At 34.3% G+C, this 14,704-nt stretch overlaps 1 protein-coding gene across 1 annotated transcript in view; it reads left to right on the top strand.

Annotated features, from left to right (window-relative positions):
• LOC124358515 (fat-like cadherin-related tumor suppressor homolog) overlaps positions 1–14,704 on the top strand; it is a 17,270-nt gene continuing 2,566 nt past the window's right edge. The window contains exons 1-6 of the mRNA XM_046810810.1: positions 1–62; positions 188–282; positions 4,998–5,141; positions 10,939–11,095; positions 11,184–11,428; positions 14,036–14,222. Of these exons, the coding sequence (XP_046666766.1) occupies positions 1–62; positions 188–282; positions 4,998–5,141; positions 10,939–11,095; positions 11,184–11,428; positions 14,036–14,222 (890 nt within the window). The remainder of the gene's footprint in view (positions 63–187; positions 283–4,997; positions 5,142–10,938; positions 11,096–11,183; positions 11,429–14,035; positions 14,223–14,704) is intronic.

Below are 14,704 nucleotides of genomic sequence, written 5' to 3' on the forward strand. Positions count from 1 at the left end.
ATGCCACTCAACGTTACAGTGGAGGGCCCTGAGTATCGGAACATCCCACGCAACGTTGGATTGTGAGTGAGGTAATATTCTACTAAATGAAAGACTCTCACACTCTACTCAATGTCGGACTCTGAGCGCCGTAAAATTTCACTCAATGTTGTTCTGTGAGTGCTGTGACAATTCATTTAATCTCGAGCTTCGATGACATTAACAAGCCACTTCATAACAGGTTCTGGAGTGCCGTGGCAAGTTACTCCATGTCGGATTCTGAGGCACAGAACATACCACCCTGTACCCAAATTAAGACTTTTTAGCATTTATATGATTTGTACCCAAAAACGTCTTAAACATTGCTGATATAATATATATATATATATATATATATATATATATAAATCATATATTTTATATTAATAATGTCTGGACTTATTTTGTGGGGTTTCCAGTGCAAGTAAATGTTCGCAAGAGTCTAAATCAATAGTTATGTTTATGGAGGTGCTAAAACAATTATCACCATACTGGTAGTCACTCGACAGAAAATTACTGTATTATTATTGTTATGAATATTTAAATAATATTAATATAATATAATTTAGTAAAGGGATATAATTACATATACACTTGATGCTGATACCGATACAGCATCAAGACCGGTGGTTGAGACAGAAAGAGCGTGAGACACTTCCATTAGACGAGAGAACAATTACAATGAAACACAGACCTTTTACACACAATGTTGTCAGATACTGATACCGATACAGTATCAAGACCGGTGGTTGAGACAGAAAGAGTGTGAGACACTTCCATTAGACGAGAGAACCCTTACAATGAAACACTTAGACCTTTTGCACACAATGTTGTCAAATGCTGATACCGATACAGTATCAAGACCGGTGGTTGAGACAGAAAGAGCGTGAGACACTTCCATTAGACGAGAGAACCTTTACGATGAAAACACTTAGACCTTTTGCGCACAATGTTGTCAGATACTCTGGCTATACTTTACCATGCTGTATTAGCCCTACTCTTCCCTTTTCTTCTAAGTTCCAAAACGAACCTTGTGTAAAAGATATATGAAATGAGCTAACGTAAATTAACGACAATCTTACTCAACTGTCTACAAAATGTGAATCACCAGTGTGTGATGTTTAGTACGGGTTTAATTTATGGTGAAAACTCGAAGGGAAATTAAATTGGTAAGTTCACTTTGGTGAATTAATGAAGATTGAGTTCCTAATAATAGCAAGTAAAGTTAATAATAGCTAACATGTGGTATAGTAAGAAGGATTAATTTAATTTGATTGACGAGTTTAGCTCGATTTTTTCGCTTAGTATAGCGTCCGAAATCTGACAGGGTCACTAATTTAACTTCTGGAATCCCAAGTCCACGTCCTGGTGAAGTGTAAAAAAAAGTAGGTGGTGAAGAAATTCTAAGACTCACAAAACATGTCTTTGCATCTCTCTTACGTCCCTTTGCATCATTTAGATATCAGAGATACACAGACTACCAAAGATAGTGTCATGTATGTGATGAAGTATTCTCATTGACTCATGATGTGTACAATTCACTTCACTACGATGTTTTAGACACGACACTATCCTAAAGCAGGGAGGAGCAACGGAGTAATCTATACCTAACATAAGCTATGGTGGTAAGGAAGGTATTCAATGCGAATTAGTTGAAAAGCATATCTATCTCGGAGTGCTTAAGGATTCTATTACCATTCTTTAATCATCTTAAGCTATGGTGGTAAGGATTTATTCAATGCGAATTAGTTGAAAAGCATATCTATCTCGGAGTGCTTAAGGATTCTATTACCATTCTTTGATCATCTTAAGCTATGGTGGTAAGGAGTTATTCTATGCGAATTAGTTGAAAAGCATATCTATCTCGGAGTGATTAAGGTTTCTATTACCATTCTTTGATCAATAAATATTTTAGCAATAGGTGTCGACTGTCCCTAATGAATCCATGTAATTGATTCTAAATATTTGTAAAATTTCTAATTGTACTCTAGTTTGTTTTTTTATATCTTGCAGTATGTTTTATCACAATAAATGTGATCCATTTAGAACATTTGATCTAAGAGGATTATCAGCAAGGTGATTGTCGCCACTTGCTATGAACAGTAACAATAACCAATTTTGCGAATGTTGAGTTCAGCTATATTTCACTTTCTGCTTGGTCCAGTCTCTGAGAACTGACGCTGCCACTGACTAACTTGACTCCTAGAATGTGGAGTGCAAGTACTTCTGAGGATCCAGGAAGACCGATATAGAATTGGAGTTGAACTCAACTTTCACACTGAATCAACACTTCCTACCAAATGTATGCTATGAGCTAGAATAACAAATCGCAATGATTTCTCTAAAGGAGGCTCAAATGTTGGATAAGCAGTTGCTTTCAATTCAATTCCCCTCTCAGATGTTCGAGTAGAAACCTAGTGAAAAGAAAAAGTTTTGGGTAAATTAAGATGTGATCGTAGATGGAGTATCGACTGCTCTAATAATAAGTAATATTACAATCTAATTCTTTAATGGCTGACTTATAATTTTAATATATTGTTTTCAAGCTCACCACCTTTAAACGTTACATACCTGAAGCATTTCCTTTATTTGATATCTAAAGTTGTATCGTACATTATGCTGAATTAATAAAATAACAAGCTGTAAAACACAATATAGACTAGTAGAATACAGATTTTGTGGAGTAATTTAATTTTACAACGGTTAACCTGAATTATAATTAACGCTACTCAGTGCACTGTACTAAAAGCTACGTATCGCCCTGTTGTAGGCTTGGACAGGGTTCATTCCTCACCCCACACCCCCGTTGTTCTGCCAATCAGTGCTCCCCTCCTCTCTGACGTCAGCCTACCAGGACATTAGCCTCTGATCTTTGACTTGTTTTATCATTAAATATCTTCGTTTCTTGATTAGCTGGATGTGTGTTCTCCATCGGCTAGATACGTAAATAAGTATTAAATCTGCATCATTTAACCCATTCCCTAACAATTCTTCCTATCGAGGACCTAAAAACACATTGTTAGTAATAACAGACTTTATTCGATTGATTGTTTAAAATTATATGCCATCATGAAGATCGGTTCTTGATTCTGCCTCACAAAAGGAAGTGATATCGGCGAGAAGGAGGCCACTCTGTCCTTATAAGAGGGCCTTTCAGAATGTTGATGACAGATGGCAAAACGATGGTTAGTCATCCTTATTGTAAGGGAATTAATGATTTTATTAAAGTAATCTTTTATACAATTTGTGCAGCTCGACTGATAGATAACGTCGTTTATATTACAGTTAATATTGTTTTTAATTTGATATTCTTTGTTAGTTTAAATACTAATAAGCGATTTAAATTATTTCATTAATTTTAAAATTTTTACTATGTTTAGCACTTAAAGGGTTAATAAATATTAAATTTTTTGTTAAAGCTACTCTCTGGACGTAATCTTTCATCTTTTAAAAATAATCTTACATTTTTTGTACTTAGATAATATACAGTTATTATTATGGTTTCAAAATAGCTGTATTTTGTATTTTTAGAGAGAGAGAAAGAGTATGGAAAAGCAGCTTACAGTGAATTTTCAACCAATCGCATCCTGCGTTATAACCTACGACGCTTTTGCACCATCCTGCTGTTAATGACGTTTTGTAGTTCATCTTCTCCCAGTTGAGGAAATAGCCATATTTCTTGAGCATCAAAATAGAAAATACCAGTTTCCCCCCCCCACCCCCCCCCCCCCCAAGTGTGAATGTATGGCTAGGGGTGCCTATTTTATTCAAAACTATTAAAAACAACAAATCTCTTGTGATAACAAATGTTCAATTTTAGTGGTGAGGCTTTAGTGAAGCTAGTATAAATATATGATATATAACACACACACACTCACATACATATAAACGATTATTACGAGTAAAAAAAACTCACGTTAATTTCTTTGAAGTTAAACTTTTCCAAGTTCACTATAAATTAAAAGACGGAACGTAATTTACCTTCATTACAAATTTGAAGTTGTACTTAATACCAGTGACTTATAAAGTAGCTTGAAGATCTTATATTATGAGTGGTATTGAATTACAAATGATATAACTCACAATTACCAAAACTGTTGCTATATTTCCTATTTGAAGGTGTAACAGAGTCAGAATAAAAACAAATTTTTATCTCTATGTTCCCTAGACAAAAAAATCCAATATTTTCTCAGGCTTCGTTTTCTATCACGCGCTAATACAAATACTTTTTACTATAACGTGTTTTGTAAAACATAGTCTAGAAATATTTTGAGTTCTTTTAGCTTCTCAAACTCTTCATCTGTGTATACAATGTACCTCAGAGTTGGTTTTTTGTAATGTTTGATGCTGCATTATTTATTATCTTCTTATGCCTCAACGTATAAATTTTGTTTTGTTGAGTTAATAATTGTGATGTAAAGCTTTACCTCCTAGGAAACAAATATTTTTTCTTATCAATAACGCAGTAATATCGTGTATTAATTATTATTTTATAACAAATAATAAAATATACTAAGATAAAAGATTCAAATAAATAACTAAAAATTGTTAAAGAATCCGACTTCTGTTAGGCTTGTGCCGTTTTTAACAGAAAAAACAATTCCATTCTAGCATGACTTTATATTCAATCACTCATATTTTTGTTTCTCACTCCATTAACATGTCTTTTTGGCATATAAACTGTCGCCTTTTTGAGTAGAACTAATAAACTCATTCATTCTTTATGTATATGTCAGTGTATTGCTGTAAAAGGAAAAAACAAATAAGAAAGATAACATTGTAATATATTTAGGGCGAGTTATATAAATAATTTTATATACAAGTAGATTGTAACAAAACTATTTTCGTTTAAAAAGGTAAACTTTTGAAAGATATTTTGTACTTTATACTTCAATATAAAATTTATTTAAAGGTGTAAACTTTCATCTCTCTTGTTTGGAAACTTATTTGTTAAAAATATGTTTTTTGTTTTCGTTCAGCCGGAGACCCCAGAGAAGAGTTCATCATCGGAGTCGACTCAGGAAGTGTACAACTAGCCCGTCAACTGGACTGTGAGACGCAGAATCTGTACAATCTCACAATCAGCCTGTCTGATAGTCATCGCACCGTATACACATACGTAGGTATCTAGATAAACTGTTGCATGGCTAAAAACTACCACCATGTGTACAGACCGAACCATCTGGCTCAGTGCGTCCAGCGCATGCGCACGAGCTACCCTTCCCTTTCCAGTGCATACGGAAACACTTGGAACAGTTCAGACCAGAAGTAATGCTGTCACGACCTGAGACGATTGTATTGTCAGTGGCTTGTGGATGTGGGAGCGAGCTGTACTTGCTTGAGTCGTGGGAGGGATAGGGTATTTGTGGGAGAGGGGGCTGTGTCGTCTCCCCGCCAAACGTTTCTTGCTAAATAATTCGGGCTGTACCATTGTCCGTCAACTTGATTGTGAAATGTCACATCTTTACAAAGTAGCGTATCCAATAGTCATCGCACTGTAGACTCACATACGTGCTCGTAGAGTTCTAGACGAATTGTTACAACGTCATAACAACCACCTGTCGATACAACGTTGATGGGATTATTCTGTTATAGACATATCTGTTAACCACTGACATTACCGCACCTGAAACTGGACGATTACGCTCCACTAACGCTTCGGAAAGCGGTTGGCGGATTAGGTAACTTTTATACACAAGCACAGAGGCAGATGGCGTAATAATTACTACATTGTGGTATATAAATATTTGATTCTTGAGTAACATGTTAGTGATATTAATATTTATTTGCGTAGCATTTATATTTAAAAATCCTGTATCAAAAAATGGAAATAAAATGTAATAGTGAAGTATTAAAAGAATATATATCAAAGTGGGTCTAATTCATAATATGAATACAATTAAAATTGTGCCAACACTCTATATTATACTGAGAAACTAATAATATTCACACGAATGCATTTCCGCTATGATAAAAATGAGATATGACTACGTATATTCTAAAACTAAACCAACTAACGAGTCATCATCATCAATATAAAAACACAGAAGTTTAATATCCTCGTAGAGATACTTACTTCAATAATGTTATATAGTGCTAGTAAACTTAATATATTCATACAATAATGTATAAGTATTAAAATAACTATTATGCAACACCATTCGCTGGGATCTCTTAAAATGTTATAATATTTATTGTACCAATTCAAACGTCCTGAACACAAAATATTTTCATATAAGTTCGCATGATTTGATAAAACATCTTAGAAATGCTCACCTATGGTTTACTGTTAGCTAATATAAACCATTGTAGTCCGTAAAATATTTTGATCCCTAAAATTATACTGGAAGAACGAATAACGACAGAATTATAGTTTAAACTGCTCTTCAATTAGTGAACTAAAACATACGTAACAATTTAAAACATACGATGCTCTAATAAGTCACTTGCATTGTTTAATCATAATTATAGCAATAAATGAACTTCTGGGAAATTATAAACGTGACAGTCAGTTATGATAATCAAAAGTGTTTTTCTAACATTAGATTGTAAAACATTGCGGGAATTGTGTATCGATAATTATAAGTTTGGTGGCATCAATATTATATCAATTTTGGCATCAATTATACTATGCAGCTGTAACTGCATCTAGGGATATGTAATTCAATTTTTACATTGCTTTTTATGTTACCTTTCAATTTGCAATATTAGACCGAGGATTAATTCAAATAAGGCAAATCAGAAATTCGTTGAGATCTCTCAAAATTATTCAAATATTTACTGAACCAATTTAAAACGTTTTCTATATAATATATTTTCATTTAAGTTCCGATTCCTTCCGTATAAGTCTGATATAATAAATATTTATAAACTTTACACTAAACCAATTAAAAGAAACATAAAGATTTATGTTACCATAACTTAACATACCATAATTCAAATTTATATTGTGAGTAAAAACTTAATAATTTCGTAAAAATATGGGTATTTACATAACTCAGGCAAATTGCTCGTATTGAAAATAAATCTAACTCAGCAAAAAGTTTTAAAAAAGTCACAATTAATTTTAATGAAATGTACTTGTTACAATAACTAAAACCGATAGTATTCTATTTTTTTATATTCTGCAATATTTCTTTAATGACTTAAGGACATAGTCCTTATGTCTGTGACACTGAAAAGCCTATTAAGATAATCCTGCTCATAGGATACGGTACACCTGCAATTCATAGGTCTAAGTAAAATACGTAGATGCATTACAAAAGAGTGAAAAATTATATATAAAACATTGAATTAAGTCTATGCCATGTATAAATTACTGTGTATAAAAATTATGTTCACAAAAGAAATACATTTGGTCCCTTACGATTTGTTAGACTTAAGTTTTGCGTTGATACTTTCCTTTTGTTCTCGAAGATATAATTTACTCTGATTTATAATAGTCTATTATCCTCAAATAAAACTTTTATATTATGAAAGTTTGTACCACCGATGGTGCTTGACTGTTCTATCTGGAGTCAGTAGACACATCATACGTCATCATCATTTTTTGAACTAGTGAATTCTATTATCTCGTCAGGTGCTTTATTTTCCTTGTTTGTATTGGGATTGGTCTGCAGGTGTAGAATTATCATCGACTTCTTCATCTTGAAATTGGTGGCAAAGGCCTTTGAAATTAAAGGATTGTGTTGGTGTTTTTGTGCTAAACCTTTGTCGAGTTTTTATTGTCTCTTTTAGTGCTTTTGTTTTAAAGGGCAAGTGTAGTAACTAATCTAGGATTGGTTTAGTTCTCTCAGAAATAATACAATTTTACTGTACAGATTCAAACGTGTTCATTTTACAATATTTCTAAACAAGTTCCTAGCCTTTCAGTATTAAGTGCGCTATAATGAATGTATACAAACCACAAATACAACCAATGCAAATAATTAAAGTAGCATTTACTCATACACTTACATACCTTGATACTAATTTATATTCCGGATTGTACTGGAAGTTATAATTTACTCTGATTTATAGTCTATTGTCCCCAAATCTAATTATGAAAGCTACTGAATTCTAACATGTCGTCTTGAGTTTGTTTCTAATTTGAGCTGTAGAGTTATCGGTAACTTCTTCATCTTGAAAATTGGGTGCAAAGACCTTTGAAATGAAGAAGTGGAGTAGGTGGTGGTGTGCTAAAAATTGGCCGAAGAGTTCTAATTATGTATCTTTTTGATTTTAACTGTTCTTTTTTGGAGTCAGTAGACAAATCATTCAGGTCATCATCATTTTTTGAGCTACTGAATTCTAACATGTCGTCTTAAGTTTGTTTCTAATTTGAGCTGTAGATTTATCGGTAACTTCTTCATCTTGAAAACTGGGTGCAAAGACCTTTGAAATGAAGGTGTGGTGTAGGTGGTGGAGCTGAAAAAAGGCCGAGGAGTTCTAATTATGTATTTTTGTGATTTTGACTGTTCTTTTTTGGAGTCAGTACACAAATCATACAGGTCAACATCATTTTTTGAGCTAGTGAATTCTATCATGTCGTCAAGAGCTTGTTTCTTGTTTGATAAATACTGTAGCTATAGAATTATCGTCCACTTGCTGCTCGTGACCTTGAAAATTCGTAGCGAAGACCTTGAAATTAAGGAGTGGTCTAGGTGGAGGTGTGCTAAAAATCGGTTGAGGAGTTCTAATTATATCTCTTTGTGATTTTGACTGTTCTATTTGGAATCAATAGACAAATCATTTAAGTCATCATCAGTTTTTGAGCTAGTGAATTCCTACATCTCGTCAGTAGTTTGTTGCATGCATTTCGTTTCCAATTGGATGGTTTTGGATCGGTCTGCAGGTGTAGACATATCGTAGAATTCTTCTTTCTAAAAATTGGTAGCGAAGGCTCTCCAAATTTAAAGATGGTGTTGGTGGTGGTGTACTAAACCCCTGTCGAGGAGTTTTAACTTTCTCTCTTTGTACTTTTGTTTTAAATGGAAAGGATAATAACTAATCTAGGATTAATTTAGTTCTCTAATTCATAATTCAATTGTAACGTAACAAGTTCAAACGTCTTTATTATACAATATTTCCAAATAATTGTTGAGGCTTTCATTATTAAGTCCGCTATAATGAATATTTACTAACCTTGGATAAAACCAATACCAAAAATTTTCAAAGTTTTTAATTGAAAAAGTTTTATTTATTCATACACTTACATACTCGATACAAGTTTATAGCTCTAGTAATTTAAATTTTTTCATACTATAATATACGTCTACTAAAATACCTATTAGGCATTAAATATTAGCCTGATTTAAGATTAATTCTATATCAACAATAAATTTGAAAAGAGAAAATTTCACATAATTCCTATGCAATTTACTTGTTCTTATAACTGAAATACATACTGTGTAATGTTTTCCTATCTTGTCATAGTCCTAAAAGGAACTACGGGAATAGTCCTTACGTCTGTGATACTGAAGAGGTCTCCTTAAGTACTTGTATATCAATTTTTTAAAAAATAAAATCAATTTCGTCTCTTACTTTTTATTGGGTTTTTACGTTAGACGTTGATACTTTTCCAATTGTTCTTGAAGATATAATTTACTCAATTTACAATATATTTATCATAGTCTATGTCTGCAAATCTAATTATGAAAGTTTGTACCACCAATGGATCTCTCTTTGTGAATTTGAAAGTTCTTTTTGTAGTCACTAGACAAATCATATAGGTGATCATGATTTTTGGAACTAATGAATTCCTACATCTCGTCCGGAGGTTGCTTCTGTGCAGATGGTTTTGGATCGGTCTGCATCAGTATTGTAGAAATATTGTCGACTTCTCCTTCTTGAAATTAGTGGTGAAGGATTTTGAAATTAAGGGAATCGTGTTGGTGATTTACTAAACCTCTGTCAAGAAGTTCTTATTATCTCTCTTTGTGCTTTTGTTGTCAAGGGAAGTTGTAGTAACTAATCAAGGATTTATTTTGTTCTGTCAGAAATAATTAAATTTTGACTGTACCAAATCAAACGTTTTTATTGTACAATATTATTTTATTGTACCAAAGAAGTTCCGAGTCTTTCAGTACTACGTCCGCTATAATGCATATATACTAATCCTAAATTAAACCAATACAAAAAATTAAAGTTTCATTTACTCATACAATTACATCCCTTGACAGGAATTTATAGTGCTAGTCATCTTAGTTATTTCATAGAATATATGTGTACTAAAATATCTATCAGGCAATAAATAGTAGCCTAAATTAAAATTAATTCTATATTAAGAATCAATTCAAAAAGAGAAAATACCACATGAGTTCAATGCAATTTCCTTGTTTTAATAACTGCAGATGAAATTCATAACGAAGTACTATATCTAAACATTCTTCCTGTCTGCCTGTTTTGGCACCAACATGAATATTTGTAGTGATTTGCCTTTCTAAAGGTTATGGGATTAAATACTTATCGTATAACTGTCTATGTATGAAAATATCTTCAACTTAATCATTGTTCTAATTTTTCCGATTTTAAAAACAGTCCGATTTTAACTATTCAAGGATCAGTTTCAACGCTTTACAAATGCTGGATACCTCTTACTACAGTAACAGAGATTATAATGACTCTCCACATAAAATACTTCCGTATACAAGGCTTTTGTTCCACCAAAGGCTTTAGTTACAGTAAAAATCTTGTTTGATTTTTAATATAGAGTATTTTAGATACACTATATTACAAAAAATAGCTGTGAGAGAAAAAGTTTTGGAGAATCATGCATCCTTAGTTTCCAATCGGTACTGACACAAAATCCTCTGATATTGCTGGATCTTATGGTAATTTTACTTGTTGGTAACAGTTGCTGGTGGAGGTTGTCGATAGTAACGAGTTCAGGCCGGAATTCTCTCAGGCAGAGTACGTGGTGACGGTGGAGGAGAGCGTGAGGCCTGGCACGTTCATTGGTGCACGTCACCGCTACAGACAATGACGTCACCAGTCAGCTCATCTATAGTGTGCACAACAGTCGCAGCGTCACCAGTCTCGAGCTGTTCGACCTGGATCACGTGACTGGACTACTCACCGTGGCCCAGCCTTTGGACAGGTGAGGATAACCAACTGTGAGAATTTTAGGATAACGCGTACTCTATCAGTGTATTTAGTTAGTACTGAGGTAATTTTACTCCTTCCAGGGAAAGCATATCAGAGCACATCCTGACCGTGGTGGTGTCAGACTCCAGCTCCCCAGTGAAGCGCAACTTTGCCCGTGTCATCGTCCATGTGACAGACAGCAATGACCACGCGCCGCAGTGGTCTGGTGGTGTTGTCCAGGCTGTCGTGCTGGAGAACGCTTTTGTGGGCTCCAGAGTCGTCACTGTGGTCGCCACTGACAGAGACCACGGCGCCAACGCTGCAGTTACCTACGCTATAGTGTCAGGTAGTAGCCTGTACTGCAGTAATAATTATTTATAGACATTAAATATGTCGTTGTCACCATACGTGGGTTATTTCGCCTGTGAAGAAAAATCGTCCCAAGAATATTACTGTAATTGCCTTATATGACACTCCTTAGAGTGGGTGGGATAATTCCAGGTCACAGGTAAAAACAACGAAAAGAGAACAGGAATGACGAAGAGTCCGATATATGGTTTATGTTATGCCTGTATGTTGTGGTTTTTACAAACTTAACAAGAACATAACAGCATATCAGCATAACGATTAAGTTATAGCATAACATAACTTAATCCTTACAGGTTATAATCACGGTCTCGACCTAAATACGATTATAAGGGCGCAGGAGTAGGCTAACCGCACTGGTGTCGTCGCACCTGGCTGACTAGTCTTTGGCGATCCTTCTGTCACTCAACAGAATAATTCATTACGTTGTCAACTCTGACTACGTTACTTGCCAGAAAACGAGTAAAGTACTTAATTAATCTATCACTAGGAACAATAACACATTTCCCCAATGCTTAGCGATCCCTAACCGAACCTTGAAAATACAATCCACAGCCCACGCGTCAGTTCTTATTTCCAACTTCTTCAATTGTGTAAAACGTGCTCACACCAGCTACAACAGGCTAAAGGATGCCACAGGATAAAGAAGATCAATTAATTATGAGCACTCTACAAGGTAAGAGTTTAAAATAATAAATTGACTAGCCATCCGTTATAGATTGATACAATTGTGTGATGATTTTTAAGTTATTTAAATTACACAGCCTTGTGCAAATAAGTCGTTTGCAATATTCAATAATTACTCGTATTTGACTACCGTTGCCTGTGATTAGCTAACTGACACACATAAATGTCACTCACTCACTACTCGGCGTGTGACTGAAGAATGTTTTGTTTCTATTAATGGTTTCTACTATTGATATGGTATATTAAATATTAAAATTGGTGCTTTTCGGATCGATATTATAATGGGAAGATTATACTTTATAAATGCAATAGATTTTGTGTAGTAAATAATTTTAAAAAATGAATGGTTAAAATGAATTTAGTTTATTATATATTATTTTTTCCAGGAAGTTTGATAAATGGAATTGAATTTCCGTGTGGCATTAATTTTTTATGGGCATTTACTACAATATTATGTGTTAAATGATTAATGACACATAAATATTTTAAAAAGGGTTAACACTTCTAGTGTTCTCATCTCAAAAGCCTGTACAGATTTAACTTTAAAAGTGTATATGTGGATGTTAGTGACTTTTAATAATAAAAAGCTAATTACATACATTTCTTTCACTTTATTTCTTATTTATTGCGTATAAATTTGCACAACAAGCAATTTTTGTACTCTGCTTTCTTTTAGGCGAATTTCTTGCTTGTTAATACTTGTAAAAGTATTTATCACTTTTGCTTAAAAAATGTATTGAACATTTATTTTTTTATGTAACTATCTGTATAAAATTTAAAACCTACACAACCTACATAATGTAAACAACACTAAAAGATTGATTCTCTAGAGTATGTGGTACATAAAAGGTGAAAAAAGTCCCGAGGAAAATCTAATTAATCACATACATCCAGTGACCGTCACTTCTTCAGGGTGACGGCCCACAAGGAGTCAGAAGAAAATCTTACATGCTAGAATACGATGGTCTGCACATCCAATTAAAGGTAAACAAAAATTAATGCTGCAAACCCAACCTCAAACGAACAACCCAGCCAGAAATAGCAGCCGTTAACTTTGGAACTTGGACTTAGTTTGTAGTAAATAAGAAAATACTACTGATGAATCACTTCTATTTTATGCCTAAATTTATCCAATTGTCGAATTCAGCAATCATCAAATGCTCTAGTTTTGCCTGTGAATAAGGTATTCATACTACCTTAAAATTTGCTACGTTTACATAATAATTGTAATTTGTAGCCATATTTGAACTGTTGTCAATTCGATTCTCAGTATTTTACCACTTACAGGAACCTTTGGCAAGGTTAAAGGAACAAAAGATGTTAAGTCATCTGTAAAGACATTGAGTAACAAAGATGTAAAATCCCCAACTCGCTGAAGAAATGAAACAGATCTCGACATTCAACAAAAACAGATTGCTGGAAAGAAAATGACTGTTGCCATCATTCGGTAATAACTCTTTTTCTAAGAGACTTACTAAAGAAAGTACAGCATCGCAGTTGTGATCTACGTTATGTTTTGTGTAATTCACGACGTTCTGTTCTCTGGGCATTGTCTGGTGTAATGGATTTCCCAAGAAAGACAGGTTGATTCGATAGCGCCCCGTTCTTTATAATAAAAAAATCAATTTCTTTATAACAAAATTTTGAAAATCTTTTCTTCGGGGTTTACAAATTTATGAAATAAGCTTATACTATCCGTATGTTAGTATATATAAATAACGTCACTGTTATTAATGTCATGGAGGTCGACTAGCATTAGGTAGGTTCAACCTTTTACTTTTTTAACTCTCTTTTATCTAAGGAGATTATAAAGGAAATGATAGTTTCATTAAACTACTGTTTTAACAACTTAAATACTATTAAACTATTTTTAAATTTTATGAGAAATATGTGTTTACAGGCAATGTTGGAAACTATTTCTCCATTGACCCAGTGATGGGGGACATATCGGTAGCTCGAGATCTGGACTGCGAGGAGGCGGCGGAGTTCAACCTGATTGTGAGGGCTGTGGACCAGGGCTCCGCCCCGCTGGCTAGTACCCTGCCCGTCTTCGTCACTGTCAGGCAGTCAGACCATGCTCCTCCCAGGTTTGTTTACATGTGATTTACTACCTAAGCCGTTTGTACTAGGGCTCCGCCCCACTGGCTAGTACCCTGCCCGTCCTCGTCACTGCCAGACAGTCAGACCATGCTCCTCCCAGGTTTGTTTACATGTATACAATTTACTACCTAAGCCGTTTGTACTAGGGCTCCGCCCCGCTGGCTAGTGCCCTGCCCGTCTTCGTTACTGTCAGGCAGTCAGACCATGCTCCTCCCAGGTTTGTTTACATGTATACAATGTACTACCAAAGCTGTTTAGACCAGGGCTCCGCCCCGCTGGCTAGTGCCCTGCCCGTCTTCGTCACTGTCAGGCAGTCAGACCATGCTCCTCCCAGGTTTGTTTTACATGTATACAATGTACTACTAAAGGTGTTTAGTAAAACAACTACATGAGGAAAACGTTTTTCCGTTAATCTCAGTGTGGTTGATAGTTGAATGATTTTTGACCAGCTTTTTTAGTTTAAGCGTTA

This window comes from Homalodisca vitripennis, chromosome 3 (genome assembly GCF_021130785.1).
Source record: "Homalodisca vitripennis isolate AUS2020 chromosome 3, UT_GWSS_2.1, whole genome shotgun sequence".
Taxonomy (NCBI): domain Eukaryota; kingdom Metazoa; phylum Arthropoda; class Insecta; order Hemiptera; family Cicadellidae; genus Homalodisca; species Homalodisca vitripennis.